We start from the raw sequence: 13,354 nt of genomic DNA, 5'->3' as shown, positions 1-13,354 counted from the left end.
GAGGGAACAAAATAAACTGAAGTCAGCTACTCTTATTCTGTTAGTGTTTAGAGATGTTGACTTTACTGTATGGAGAACTCAAAAAAAAAAAAAAAATCCAAGTTCCTTCTCCTTGCCCCCTGCATATTTAAAAAAAATAGTTGCTACATACATTAGCTAGTTTTACCTAGTTAACCCCTCATAATCAATAAAGAAGTTCAAAACTTTTTTCTAAATTGTATGAAAGAGTAGCTAACATTGCTTCATTTTCAGTGAGGAAGGGAAAACTACTGCCAAAACCTTACTGCTGAGAGCAGCACTGCAAATATTAATGGTCTAGTATGACAGAGTAGGAACTCCCATGACTGAGATTCTCCTCAAACTGCAGAATATCACAGTTGGTGTATGAACAAAAATGTTCCACCTTACTAGAGGTGAACAGAGCTAACCAGGGAGTTGCTACAGCAAACAGACTTCTGGACAACACTACAGCTGTATTCCAGCTCCAGGGAATAGCAAATAGACATGATCTAATATGAAACCTTCACATAACAGCTGGAGTTGCTTAAAACTGAAGAATGGCTTCAGCAGATTTTATTCTAATTTAGCTTTATAGCAGCTTTTTTTCTCCAGGTTCAGAGCTGTACAGCTTTATTCTATGCAGATTACCATTATGTTATTAACAAAAATGCAAGCAACATAAAATTATAAGTATTTTCAAGGCTTTAGGTTTTAATAGTAGAAAGAAGTAGTAATGCAGAGGGTTTTTTAATGTTAACACTTTTTTACAATTTATAATCAAAAAATCCAGAAGCCATTAGGTAGATCCTTTTTTCTAAATTCTAAATAATTAATAAATAGCCAGAAATCTAATGCTATCATTAAATTAGAAATCACATGCTTGCTACAATGAGATATATATTCCTGAATGAAGTTACACAATCACAGAATTTCAAATTTAACTGTAGGCTGGACTGTATTTGTATCCCTAAGCCATTAAGAAAGTTCATGAGGTGCAAAATGAGTTTATATGAAAATAACATCTTCATTTACAATGGTAATATGTTCATGCTTATTCCAAAGTATCTGGAATCTTACTAGTCACTTTCATTCCATTTTTAGTCTGCTTTGATCTGTCAGTGTTTCTATTTTAAAAACCTTTCTATTTATACTTTCAGAAGTGCGTTTTTGTATTTAGTTAATATATATTTAAAATAGCTTAATTATTTGACTAAGTAAAATGCAGAATTGATCTTCACATCGTTATTCTGATCACTTTAAGAAAAGCAACCATTTGTATTTATAATCCATATAGAAGCCTCTTCTAAAGTACTAAAAATACTCAATCCTCCTAAAATAGTCAAAGTAGCTAAGAGTCTTCCTGTGAATAAAAATTAAATGGTTTGTCATCATGGAGTTCAGTGTAAGAAAGCATTTGCAAATGTAAATGCATCTGCACAGCAAGATCACCATTTTTCTTGGGAATTACTGAAATGAAAAAACAACCTAGAAAATGTCTTGCAGCCTTTATTTGACTAAAACTAATACCAAGAAGACTTTTTGATAATAATCACATTCACTAAGAGTACCAGACCATTCACTCTAATATGAACTCTTAAGCTAAAATATTAAGTAGAAGCTTGTTTAAACTGTGTAATACTATTGTCATTTCTCAAAAATACAATATTAAGTACCATTATAGCTATTAAATGGTTTTGTCTTCAATAGACAAAGGTCTAGTACACCTGATCAAGAAAGCAATTTACAGAGAAAACATTCTGACTAGTTACAGTCATATGCCTTTGCAGCAGACATACTAGATATCTAGAAATAAAAAGAATCAAATAGATTAAAATATGGAAATGCATTTAAAAAGCTGCAGGAGATGATGATGTACTAGCACTGCAACTTGTTAATACAAGAAAGAGTTTTCCCATGTTAATAAGGGTCCTGTGACAAAGGAAATGTGAAAGAGCTGCTGACAGGCCAACAGTTCACTTTACGTGTGTCCAGAAAGTTCTGGAAAGCAGAGTCACTGATAATGTTGGACAAAATACTGATTAAACGTTTGGTACTGATGTCTCCATTACAGAAACATTGGTGTATCAGAAGAAAAACATTATCAAGTTTTTATCTCTTGGAGCTGCTGTTGGACCTGGACAAGAACAGACAGAAATATAATTAACTGATACTGTAACCATACACAGGGAACACACACACACACACACACACACACTCACCTAAATAAGCCTTTTTCCTGAGACTACATACCATTTTAATGTCCGGCCTTCTGTTTTTCTTGTCATTCAGACACCGATCAGCAATTGAATACATTTTATGAATTGAAGGTACATCCCAGTCACTCATCTTTACATCAACATAATCCTCAATAGTTGCCTCCTCATCCTCAATTTCATCTTTTATGGTTAACTACAAGAGAATTTGAACCAACAAGCAGATAACATTTTAAGTATCTGAACAGCATGTGAGAGTATAAATAAACTATACATTTTAATTAATTATTTATTTTTTATTCTGTACCATTTTAATTACTACAATGTCATAGAGCAAATTTCCTTAAGTTGTATCATACAGATTTAACTGTCTCCCACTTCAAGACTCAATTATCTAGTATTGTTTCTTTTGTAAGAGAAGAAGCACAATGAACAAAGTATCCTAATAACCCACAAATACACAAGCTGAAGTTGGTATAATTTTTTAATCAGTTTTATAAAGCGTCTTCCTGTAAATGAATGTCTGTCTATAAACTAAATTTCTGTCTCCAGTCCCAGTGGCTGCGGTATCTGCTAGAAACTTCTAGTCCAAAATCAAATTTTAAATGTGATTGGTTTAGTCCAAAAGTCCTCAGTTCCAACACACCTGAAGTGGGTTATCTGTAATCACGCGTACTCTTTGAGGAAGTATAAATGACATAAAAGGCAATGAGTAGAGGCAGATCTGCCTTCCTCAATGGGTCAGTCTGAAATTACTGACCAACAACTGATTGTCTCAGAACCTGTTAACTTACTATGATTTCATATAAAGTGATCCTGGAGCAGTGGGAGGGAAGGAGAAAACAGGAAGAACATACCAGCAACTGTGGCTCCCGGTTTTCATCTACTGGAGGAAGACCTGTTATTATTTCTAGTAAGACCTAAAAGGAAAAAAAATCAGAAGAGAAAATAAATCACAGAATAACCCTTAGCATATATATGATTTGCAAAAAGGAGCATGACCTCCAGCCTGTCAACACATACTCTCAGTATCTGTGTTTGTCCAAAGATTTCCTATACAATTAATTGGTTTTGTTCCTACCTTTATTTTCATTAACTCTTATTAGCAGCATTGCTTACAAATTTCAACACAAGTTATTGTCACTACATAGTGTTCCTTCACAGCAAGACTGAAGGATTTCCAAACTATTCAGACATAATGTTGGGCCTACCTTCCCATGAAACTAAACGCTGTGAAGGAAGTGGTCAATAGTGATTCAGAACAAATTAAATTTTCTTTCTAATATTAAGCTCATGTCTTTTTTGTACTCAGCTCTAAGGTAAATTCAGCATGGACATTATATTTTTGGTGTTGAATATAGTAAAACACAATAATTTTGGACTATTTCCTTAAATTTTATTTTTCAGCCTGAGTTACACTTTTGTGCAATACCATGCAAGCAAAAACTACGTTCCACACCACTTCAAACCACATTTAGCTAGAACTTGGAATATTTTGCTCTGGTATTTCACATAGCAAATCAACATATTCAAATTATTTTTACACAGTGAAAGTTTAGAAACACTATCTTAAGAAAATATCTGTTGGGGAAAAAAAATTATGGACCACAGTAATAATTTCATTTCAGATACTCTTGATTTTGTGTGCTTTTAGCATTTACAAAAGAAGTCATATACTGCTTCCCACATTCTACTTACTACTCCAAAACTGAAGATATCTGATTTAGGTGTTATCTCTCCTCGCAGAGCTTCAGGTGCCATATAGGCTGCTGTTCCAACAATTCTTTCAGTCATGATTGTCTGTGTGAATGTTACTGATGCTCTTGCAAGGCCAAAGTCAGAAATTTTGGGCACATATGTATCAGTTAATAAGATATTTGCACTGGTAGAGAGGGGAGGTAGGGGAAAAAAAACAAAAAAAGTAAGAGAATTTTCCAAACAGTACATAAATAGGTTTTAATAAGACTAATAATTCTTTAGTAACCAAATGTAAACTGCTATTTTGACTATCCTGAAAGCTAATATATTTATACATTATTCACAAAACAAGTTAAGTAAATTTAGTTTTGTTGGAAATTGCTCAATTTCAAAATTCATTCCTATAAACAAATGAAGAACTGACTGCAAGATCCATCCATGTTTTTTCTTGTGTGTATGCATGCATGCAAAAAAAAAAAAAAAAAAAAACCAAAAAAAAACCACAAGGGAAAAAACTAGACACTCTCTCTACCCCCAAACCTTAGAAATACAAAACTTTCTTTTAACAGACCAATTATGTTACATTTATGGTTTGCTTTAAGAGGGACAATACAGAATACTTGTCTCTGATCGACTTCTACTGGATCACAGTTTAATTCTTACAGTCTAAATCTCTGCTCAGAACTAACAAAAGCAGTTTTTATACGTATTATCTAATACTATGTCAACCATGACAAATTGATGTGCCAAATGAGTAATACTCTTATGCTTGTCTTAAAAGAAAACCAGAAAACTTAATTACTGCTAGAATATTGTATGTGCCATATTTTTACTTGACCTCCAGCTTTTATTTTCCTTAAAAAAAAAAGCAACCCTGGCAAATGGGGCTCATCTCAAAGTCCTTAACACTTTCATAAAATACTCAGTGGGGTGAGTTACAGCAGAAATCTACTGGGTTTTAATCTTGTACCATTTAAAACCATTTTAAAATAGCTGGATTTAATATTTATGAAATCCTCATTTTCTGATCCCTTTAATGGAACTGTAAGAAATCAACAATGCCAGATATAACATATAAAACTTCCTAGAAAGTTAGAAGTATAACTTCCCCTTCTTGTTCGCCAAACCTGAACAAAATTAACACAGCTGTAAGTTACAATGGATCACATGATGTCAGAACTGCTGTAAATAATGCTAGATATATGATTATGACAAAAGGCCAGACACTTGTCAAGGCATCATCCACCAGCTGGTTTCCTGTTTAAAGCTCAACTTCTTAAAAAAAAAAAAAAGATATTAATATCACAACTTCATAAATCTCAGCTTCTTATCAACAGTCAAGTCCAAAGAGTGGTATTTTTTCTTTTGGTACACCACAAAAAAGCATAACAAATGCAATTTTTACTGCAACCTTCAAGCTTCAAAAGAGGACTGAACTATTTCCTGGGCATAACCAGTCCAAAAAACTATGAACAACTGTGAGAATACCCATTAAATCTTGTCCCCTCTAGCCTAGAGAAGCTGTTCTAATGTCTGTGTGTTTATAAATGGTCTACATATAACAGCAAAATGAAGACTGAAGTAATCTTAGATGTCTCTTCATCTAAATGTTATCTGGGAGTGGCACCATTAATAGTACTAATCGAATGTACTGAACTACTCACACAAGTTGCAAAATGTTAAAAAAAAACCCCAAACCCAGTTGTCTAATATGATCAACTCACAGCAGTTAGAAGGGTAGAGGCAGCATAAGGTAAAAAAGTGCATCCCTTCCAGTCATTACACTTCTCCAGAGGCTTAAGCAGGAAAGAAGAAACAAACTGTCAAAGCAGGAAGCACATAACATACATGAGAGGTAGCTGAAGCAAATGCTCGTTCTCCCCAAGCTGAAAGGTTGCAAAACTGAAGTTGTCTGTATTTAACAAAGCTGCCAGAAGCCAGAAAGCTACTGAAACATTCATCCGTAACACCCAATCAGTTGCTCTTTCTTAACCATCAGATGGAAAAAGGCATTTGGGGCTTTTCTTCAAAGATTTGGGCTGCTTTTTAAAAAAGCCAACACAGCAAACTATGTAGCGTGAAAGAGGAAATAAACAACAACAAAAAGAGAAAAGCCAACCAAACTCTCACCTATTCTGAGTTCTGATATCCATAGGAAAAAAAACTCTGGTGTAAAAAACAATTAACATTTATTATCATTGAAGAACCCTGAACTTCATGAACTTGACTGAAATAATTTTACTATATTCATAAAAAATAGGAGTAAATCAAAGGAGACAATCTGAGGAAGTGTTCTACAAAAAGGAAAAAAGAAAGGTGTGTTTTTATCTGAAAAATTCCCTATTTAAAAATTAATTGCTCCTCAACAACAGCTTCATTAGAAGCAGTTGTTAAAGAACAGAACTCCATGTGTTCTCATGGCACTCAAATAACTATTTCAAAGTATAGATTATTATATAAATTACAACTTACATATTAAATTTCTAACACAATTACAATTACAATGCAAAATCCTATGACTGGAATGCTGTCCAGCAGCTAAGGGAGCTGGCAGAAAAGGAGCCTCAGGGAAGGTGTTATCACTCCCTACAATTAAACTGTCTGACAGGAGGCTGGAGTCAGTCTTCTCTCCCAAGCAGCATGCAATAGGACAAGAGGAAACGGCCTCAATTTGTGCCTAAGGAGGTTTAAATTAGGTGTTAGGAAAAATTTCTTCACCAAGCAAAGCAGTGAAAGAGGCTGCCCAGGAAAGTGGTGGAGTCACCAGCCCTGGAGATATTTAAGAGACATGTAGATGCAAGCATCTTGGGACATAGTTTGGCAATGGACATGGCAGTGCTGGGTTAATGGTTGGACTTGATGATCTTAAAGGTCTTTTCCAGTCTAAGCAATTATATGGTTCTAGCCCCATAATTATCTTTAGAAGCCTGTACTGGTCATGTTCCTGTGGCACAGACAAGGTTGTGGTGATGGATGTCACTTGCAGAAGATTGTGCCCTTGACTGAAGTAATGCTTTTTACAGTTTGTTCTCTCTAAAATTGATTTAACAGGGGAAAGATGAAAAAGAAAAATTAAAATTTGAAAATGCAGCCAGCAATACTCCACAGGTTTTACCTTTTAATATCTCTGTGAATGTGATTATTTTCATGCAAAAAGTTGATGCCATTTGCTGTACCTTGAACAATTTTACACCTCATATTCCAAGGAATTGGTGGAGTTTCATCCTTGATTAAGAGAGAAAGGTAAGTAAAAATCTGAAAAAATATATATATGCTCACATAAACCAAACAAACATACAAAATCCCCACAACCCAAAAGCAACTTCTTGCTATGTTTTGTTGTTTTCAAGTAGATGATTAAAAACACTACCAGCATACATGTCTTAATTTATTTGGGCAGAAATACATGCCTCTATCACATTTCATTTTTTTCCGGTATTTTGCCTTAGATTAAGTTGCCAGTTGCAAAATATGTTTTTGGTTAATGTTTGATTCTGACACTCCAAGGCCAGCTGCTCTGCAAAGACCTATCTGTATCTACTGCAACTCCCACTTTGTACTGGCACTGATACCAGAGCCTTCAACCTGAAGCAAATAATTCAAAGCAATCCATAGTTTTTACTAACAAGAAGAAGTCAATCTTCCAGCCTTTTTGGGATTTCTTGAGAGTTTAGTTTTATTCATGCTACTAATTAAACCTCAGAAGTAAGGACATCTACATTTAAAAACCAATCATCAAAAATCTTGTCAGTGGCCAAGGGAAGTGGCCATTCTCACAGTATCTCACCATTCTACCACCTCTCTTGCCTGCTCAATATCCAGACACAAAGATGACACAATAAAGAGTCCATGCATCAAATACATCCAGTGAACTCACAAAATCTTCAGCAAGAACAGATATTCAAGTAAATACATTACTCACTCTCTGATCTCATTAGAAAAAAAGATTCTAATTTATAGATTATGATTTAGATTCCTTGATTTATGTCATAAGTGTGTCTCTTCCTTGTAAAGGACTCATCTTTAAAGCTCCTTTGATGATAACAGCTAGTTACATGGATAACCATTTTCATATGCATCTTTTTAAAGCACTGCTCATTTCTACACATAAATTTGCACTGTCCTTAGGTAAGACTTAGTCTCTCTTCTGCACTGATTCATTAAAAAAAAACAAAATAATTGCACCTGTAGCAATGTATGCAAGTAAACAAATCTAAACTGACACAGCAGTGCTAACAGTACTAGTCCTTTCCCCAGGCACTGCTACTCATTTTCATCACAGCACCACTTTTTTCCCACTGCAGCAGAAGAGTTTGTGCAGCCCTTCAAAGAAAATGCAAAATCTTGTCTCCAGGTGAAAATTAAATATTTTTTTAACCAAGTATTATTGTATCAGCCTGATCAGTTCCCTAATCCACATATTTCTCCAACTGATAGATGCTTGAACCAGTAAAACCAGAGAATCAGTGCATAAAAAAAAAAAAACAAGCCTGACAATTTAGGTCTGGGGACATGGGTGGTTGAAGTAGCACCAATGTAAAATGTTCAGCAGATTACAACCTCAATTGCTGCAGAAGAGAACATGCCAACATAAGAACTGGGAAAAAAGACTGCAGCACCCTCTGCACTGCCTCACACAGGCATAGCCAGTCCAAGCTTCTGTGATGCTTCAGATACCAGTACATTGACATTGCATTGACAACCTGATTTGACTTTAATCTAAAATGTTTGTGTAAAATCTTATTGGAAGAATACTTATTATTAGAACATAAGAAGAAAGTAGTAAAACACCATTTGGACATCACAGTTCAGTTCCATTTGAAGGACATTGCACAGATTCCTATACTTTAGCAAAGTAAGGCAATTGGAAGCTAAGAGATTTCACTTACCAGACAAGCAAGCCTGTCAAGCAATGAACCATTAGGCATGTACTCATACACCAGACATGGCTGAGCACCATCACTTGAGAAACCAAGTAATTCTACTAAATTTTCATGCTGACACCTATAGCAAAAAAAAAAGTAAGTATCTGTTCACATGTGCTCTGAAAGACTCTAAACATCTGAGGAAAACACAAGGCAGAGGGAACTTGATTCCCAATGACTTATTTCACCTCTACTGCATAAAGCCAGGTTTGTGCGGTGATGTTTTAAAACAAACAAAACGTGATTGTGCTGTACCATACACATTGTCAGTTAACATGCAAATTGTTACGTTAGAAAGACAAAAATTGTATAATGATGCACTCACTTTGCCATTATGTTTATTTCTTGCTCAAATTGTTGTTTCAAGTCTTGAACACTAACATCAACCATCTATAAAAAGAAGTATTTGACATTAACATCATTGGTTCATCATAAAATGCACAGCTGTCAATTAAGGAAAAAAAATAACTGAAGGCCTTTCTTAGTAACTTTCACAATACACCTTCGACTCAGCTCAAAAATAAAGTATCAGAACATGACTTTAAATTCCTTGAAACACTGTATAAGTGGATCTAGTATAAGTCAACAACTTACTCCATTCATTGCAGTTACCACCTAAAAGCACTTAATTACAAAATTCAATATTCACACAAAAGAATGGTTACAAAGACTAAAATTCTGTGACAATACCTATTTACCTTGTGAATCTCAGCCATCCTAATCTGAAATGGAAACCTCCTTAGGACCCCTTCTCTTCTGGCACTTCTTGAGGATGAGGGGAAAATAACTGGGAAAGCACTCTGCTCTTCCCAACAATTTGCTTAGCCCCTCAAAGGAGAGCTACAGAGAAGGCAAGAATTAGCTCCTGTGACTGTGCTGACTTGCAACACTGATGGGACTAAGGGTAAATTTCTTAATCCAAATAATGTGCAACATGGTGACAACACTTTTTGAAATGTATCATTCAACACTTTTCACAATAAACAAGATAAAGAAGTCTATTATATAAAGTACATAGTCATTAAAATGAAAAATTCCCAGAACAACTTACAGCAATGAGCTTCTTGACAGCCACATTTTTGCCATTGATGTAGCCTTTGAACACAATGCCAAATCCACCTTCTCCCAGTTTATTACCTCCAGCTGATTCTGGTCGCACATCAAAATTATTTGTAATGCTTTCCAAGTCATGAAACAAAAAATTCTGGAAATCTGAAAGATATTGACATTTAGCATAAAACTATGTTTTCACATAAGGAACAAGGTTCTCTGTTTCAGTTCTCTTAAAACAAAAACTTGCTACCACACGAAACCTGACACAGTGGAGCCCTACATCCAGCTCTGTGATGAAAATTCCAGACACACAAAAGGAAGGCAAATAAACATATATAATTACCTACACATCATTTTCTTCACAACTAACACTGTAGTATGCACTTGATTGTGTTTTTGATTCATATTTGTAATACAGATAATAGAAATTAAATGTGTGGCAGAGAGAGTCCCACTGCCTTATATACAAAAAATAGACCAAGATTACATCATGTTCCTGGCAGCAACCCAAAAGTCAGCCTTTAGGAAAGAACAGACCAATCACACACTTTCCTAAAATGCCTTCTTTAGTCATCTTTATTCCAGCATTCTTAGTAATTTCTGACATACAAAATCTAGTTTTAAAGCATGAGATGCTGAACAGTCTATAAAATAAGAACTGGAAAAGTGCAACAGGATTACGTGTGGCAAAAAAGAAATTGCAATTTAATTAACAGTTACGTTTTCTCTCAAATTAGGTGACTTATTGGCAAGATGCTGTTTTCCACAGATGCACCATGATAGAATAGAGTCATCACTCTCATGCGCCCCTATGATTTATTTCACATGGGGTGAAGGACAGATCAGCAAAAAAACAGCACTGAATTCTACCAATGTCTACCTGTGTTACTGGACTGTGAGCTGCTGTTTTCTTCACTTGAGTAGGAAGAACCTGAATGATGCTTCTCAGTACTCTGAGCTAAAACAGGCTTTACAGATGCCACTGTTTTTTCCTGTACAGGTAGTTGTTTCTCATGCATAGGCAAGGTTTCCTGTGAAGAAAGAGGTAATGTAACTTCTTGTGGCATCCTTACAGCTTCTGAAAAGGGAATTTAGAAAAAGCGTTAACTACATTAGGAACCAGAGAAAAACTAAGTAATGCTAATGTCAGTATTTTTGAAAACTAGGAGACACATATGTATCACCAGGTTATATTCTGCCACCATGTGTAAACTCAAGCACTCTTATTGGAACTTGAAACTCTTACTTAAACTATTATTATAAATGATAGAAAGGGGAAAATATATTCAAATTTGGTTAGGTTTTAATGCAATCCTTTCTGATTTTCAAGTTAGTGTGAAGTTCCCTAGCATCTTAGAAAACTGAGAACATAGTACAAAATGTACAAGAGTGACAGTTACCTGGAAGCAAAAGGCTTGCTGGTGCTAGGAACTGATTCCTAATCAGCAGATCCACAAGATCAGCAACTGTACAGTTTGTGGTTCCCCAGTCATAAAGCAATTCACACGTAGGGCTCTTTCCCATTTGTACAAATGCCTCAAATCTCCTTAAAAGATAAGTTAAGACAAATATGAAAAAAAGAAAAAAATGCCTCAAAAAGCATGAAGGGAAAGAGATTAAAGGCAAATGACAAAAAAAAAAAAACACATTGAAAAAAATCTGAATGCACTGCAAAACCCACAAATCTTCTGAAGACACAGCCAAAAAAAACCTAAACATATTTAAAATCAGGGTAAAAGCATGCAAAATATGAGAAAAATGATAGGAAATACATGTATACATGGCTTCAGCTGTTTGTATAGGATCCATAATATAGTGGCATCTTGGACAAACAAAGAAGAGACTGTTAGCCAGAGACCCAGAGAACAGTCAGAGCCAGATCAAATGTAAAAATAATTGTTTTGCATTCATTTAGCATTCACACCCCATCTTGAATATTTTGAGATGAGCATTAAAAATAAGATCCAGTACTCTGACTGATTTAATATTATTATTGAAAGAAAAACAAAGATTTAATACTACCATTACTAGAAAAGACTGGAAACCCATGATGATATATATACAGCATCTAAAAATCTGTCTTTGAAACAGCTTCAACAAGGATTCAACAAGTCCTTCAAACAATGAGGTGCTCATAAAATATTGCAAGCATTACTCCTCAAATAAACTTGTCAGTTTTAGGCCTCAGGCTCCCCACGTTTATTGGGCATTTTCTTGGGAACAGTGAATTAGGAGTTACAGTACAGCTGTCTCTTGGGCACTGTAATATCAATCCTAGTCTTTAGGGTACAGAAAGTTATGCAGCCCGTGCTGTATTGCTAAAAATACCCATGTCTGTAGTTCTAATTAATACTAATTACTTTAGTCAATTTTCTGAAGCTTGCTTAAAGCCTGAGCTGCAGTACAATTAGGAGCAATTACCTTGCTTTCCCTAAGGAAACGGGACTGCAAGACCCAAGTGCCCACCAGCACACGAAGTGCAGCAAGTTACAGGAATGGGATGGAAAGCGGGATTAACAAGGTGTTTGTGTTGAACGAGTAATTCACGAGTTTACGTTACGAGACTTTCATGTAGGACCTTATGTGCACTTGGCTGTATCTGCTTTCACCGGACGGGTTGGTTATATCCACCGCAAGTTTCTTCCACCCTTCCTGCGGGTCGATGAAGTCTGCCAGCCTCCTCACGAGCCCGTAGCTCAGGCAGCGGACATGCGTGGAGTCCGTCACGGGCTCGCCCATCCTCCGGCTCCTGGCGGGACACAGCGTTACCCGAGCGGCTCTCCGGGAAGCGCCCGCCCAGCGAGGCGCCGCAGCCGCCCCCGGCCTGACGGCTGCCACAGCCCCCACCGGCGCAGCTCCCGCCCACCATTCCCGGCTGCCAGCGCCCCCCGCACCCGGAGCCGCCCGGGTCCCCTCACGCCTCACCGTCGCTTCCTGCCCGCGGGCCCCACGATCCCTACCGGGCGTTCCCGGCGCGCCGCTTCCCCTTCGCCTCTCACCTTCACGGCTTCCCCTTTAAGGGGGCGTGGCCCAGCCCCGGTGCCGCTGACGTCACCGGCGCGGGGAGGACACAGCGGAAGCGCTCTCCCACCTGGGCCTCCCATAGGCGGCCGAAAGGGGCCCCGCCCCCGGTACGGCCCATGTCCGGCCGCGAGGAGGGGGAGCTCGCTGCCTCGTCGTCTGTCCCCCCGGCCCTGGGGAACTTGGTGACGTCCTTGGGCCCGTTTGATGGGAGGAGGGAGCGGTGGAGGTGGTGGCGCCCCCTGGCGGCGGTTTCCGGGGCGTGCGGGTCCCGCCGCTCCGTCCGTGCCTCGGTCCCTGCATCCATCCATCCATCCGTCCGTCCGTCCGTCCCTGCCCCAGCCAGCCACCCTCCCCGCCTTCCAGCAGCCTTTTCGTAGCAGTGGATGCTGTTCCGGCCCTCTCCCTTTTCCCTCTCCGCCCGCTGCGGGTGCGGCGGGCCTG

At 37.6% G+C, this 13,354-nt stretch overlaps 1 protein-coding gene across 4 annotated transcripts; it reads right to left on the bottom strand.

Annotated features, from left to right (window-relative positions):
* Positions 1-540: 540 nt before the first annotated feature.
* IRAK4 (interleukin 1 receptor associated kinase 4) lies at positions 541-12,926 on the bottom strand. Of its 4 annotated transcripts, XM_021545313.3 has the most exons (12): positions 12,815-12,926; positions 12,468-12,638; positions 11,290-11,435; positions 10,770-10,967; positions 9,888-10,048; positions 9,162-9,226; positions 8,801-8,915; positions 7,027-7,136; positions 3,912-4,095; positions 3,071-3,133; positions 2,251-2,409; positions 541-2,134 (listed from the first exon to the last, which is right to left on the bottom strand). In XM_021545313.3, exons 2-12 carry the CDS (start codon positions 12,626-12,628, stop codon positions 2,102-2,104), a joined length of 1,395 nt encoding a protein of 464 aa, XP_021400988.2. In that variant the 5' UTR covers positions 12,629-12,638; positions 12,815-12,926; the 3' UTR covers positions 541-2,101. The 4 variants fall into 4 exon arrangements, with proteins under 4 accessions (XP_021400988.2, XP_021400985.2, XP_077639607.1 ...); XM_021545310.3 differs by having other exon boundaries at positions 541-2,409; XM_077783481.1 differs by having other exon boundaries at positions 541-2,409; positions 12,850-12,903.
* Between the last annotated feature and the right edge of the window lie 428 nt (positions 12,927-13,354).

This window comes from Lonchura striata, chromosome 5 (assembly GCF_046129695.1).
Source record: "Lonchura striata isolate bLonStr1 chromosome 5, bLonStr1.mat, whole genome shotgun sequence".
NCBI lineage: Eukaryota > Metazoa > Chordata > Aves > Passeriformes > Estrildidae > Lonchura > Lonchura striata.
Note: the sequence above shows the minus strand (reverse complement) of the source record. Positions and strands in the feature narration are given on the sequence as shown.

What these genes read in the sequence shown, in the direction of transcription:
- IRAK4 (XM_021545310.3), bottom strand. Translation starts at nt 12,628, where the DNA reads ATGGGCGAGCCCGTGACGGACTCCACGCATGTCCGCTGCCTGAGCTAC. An exon ending in CTGTCAAGAAGCTCATTGCT is followed by an intron (nt 9,227 to 9,887) that starts GTAAGTTGTTCT and finishes TTCTTTTTATAG; the next exon opens with ATGGTTGATGTTAGTGTTCA. An exon ending in ATTCACAGAGATATTAAAAG is followed by an intron (nt 4,096 to 7,026) that starts GTAAAACCTGTG and finishes CCTCTCTACCAG; the next exon opens with TGCAAATATCTTATTAACTG.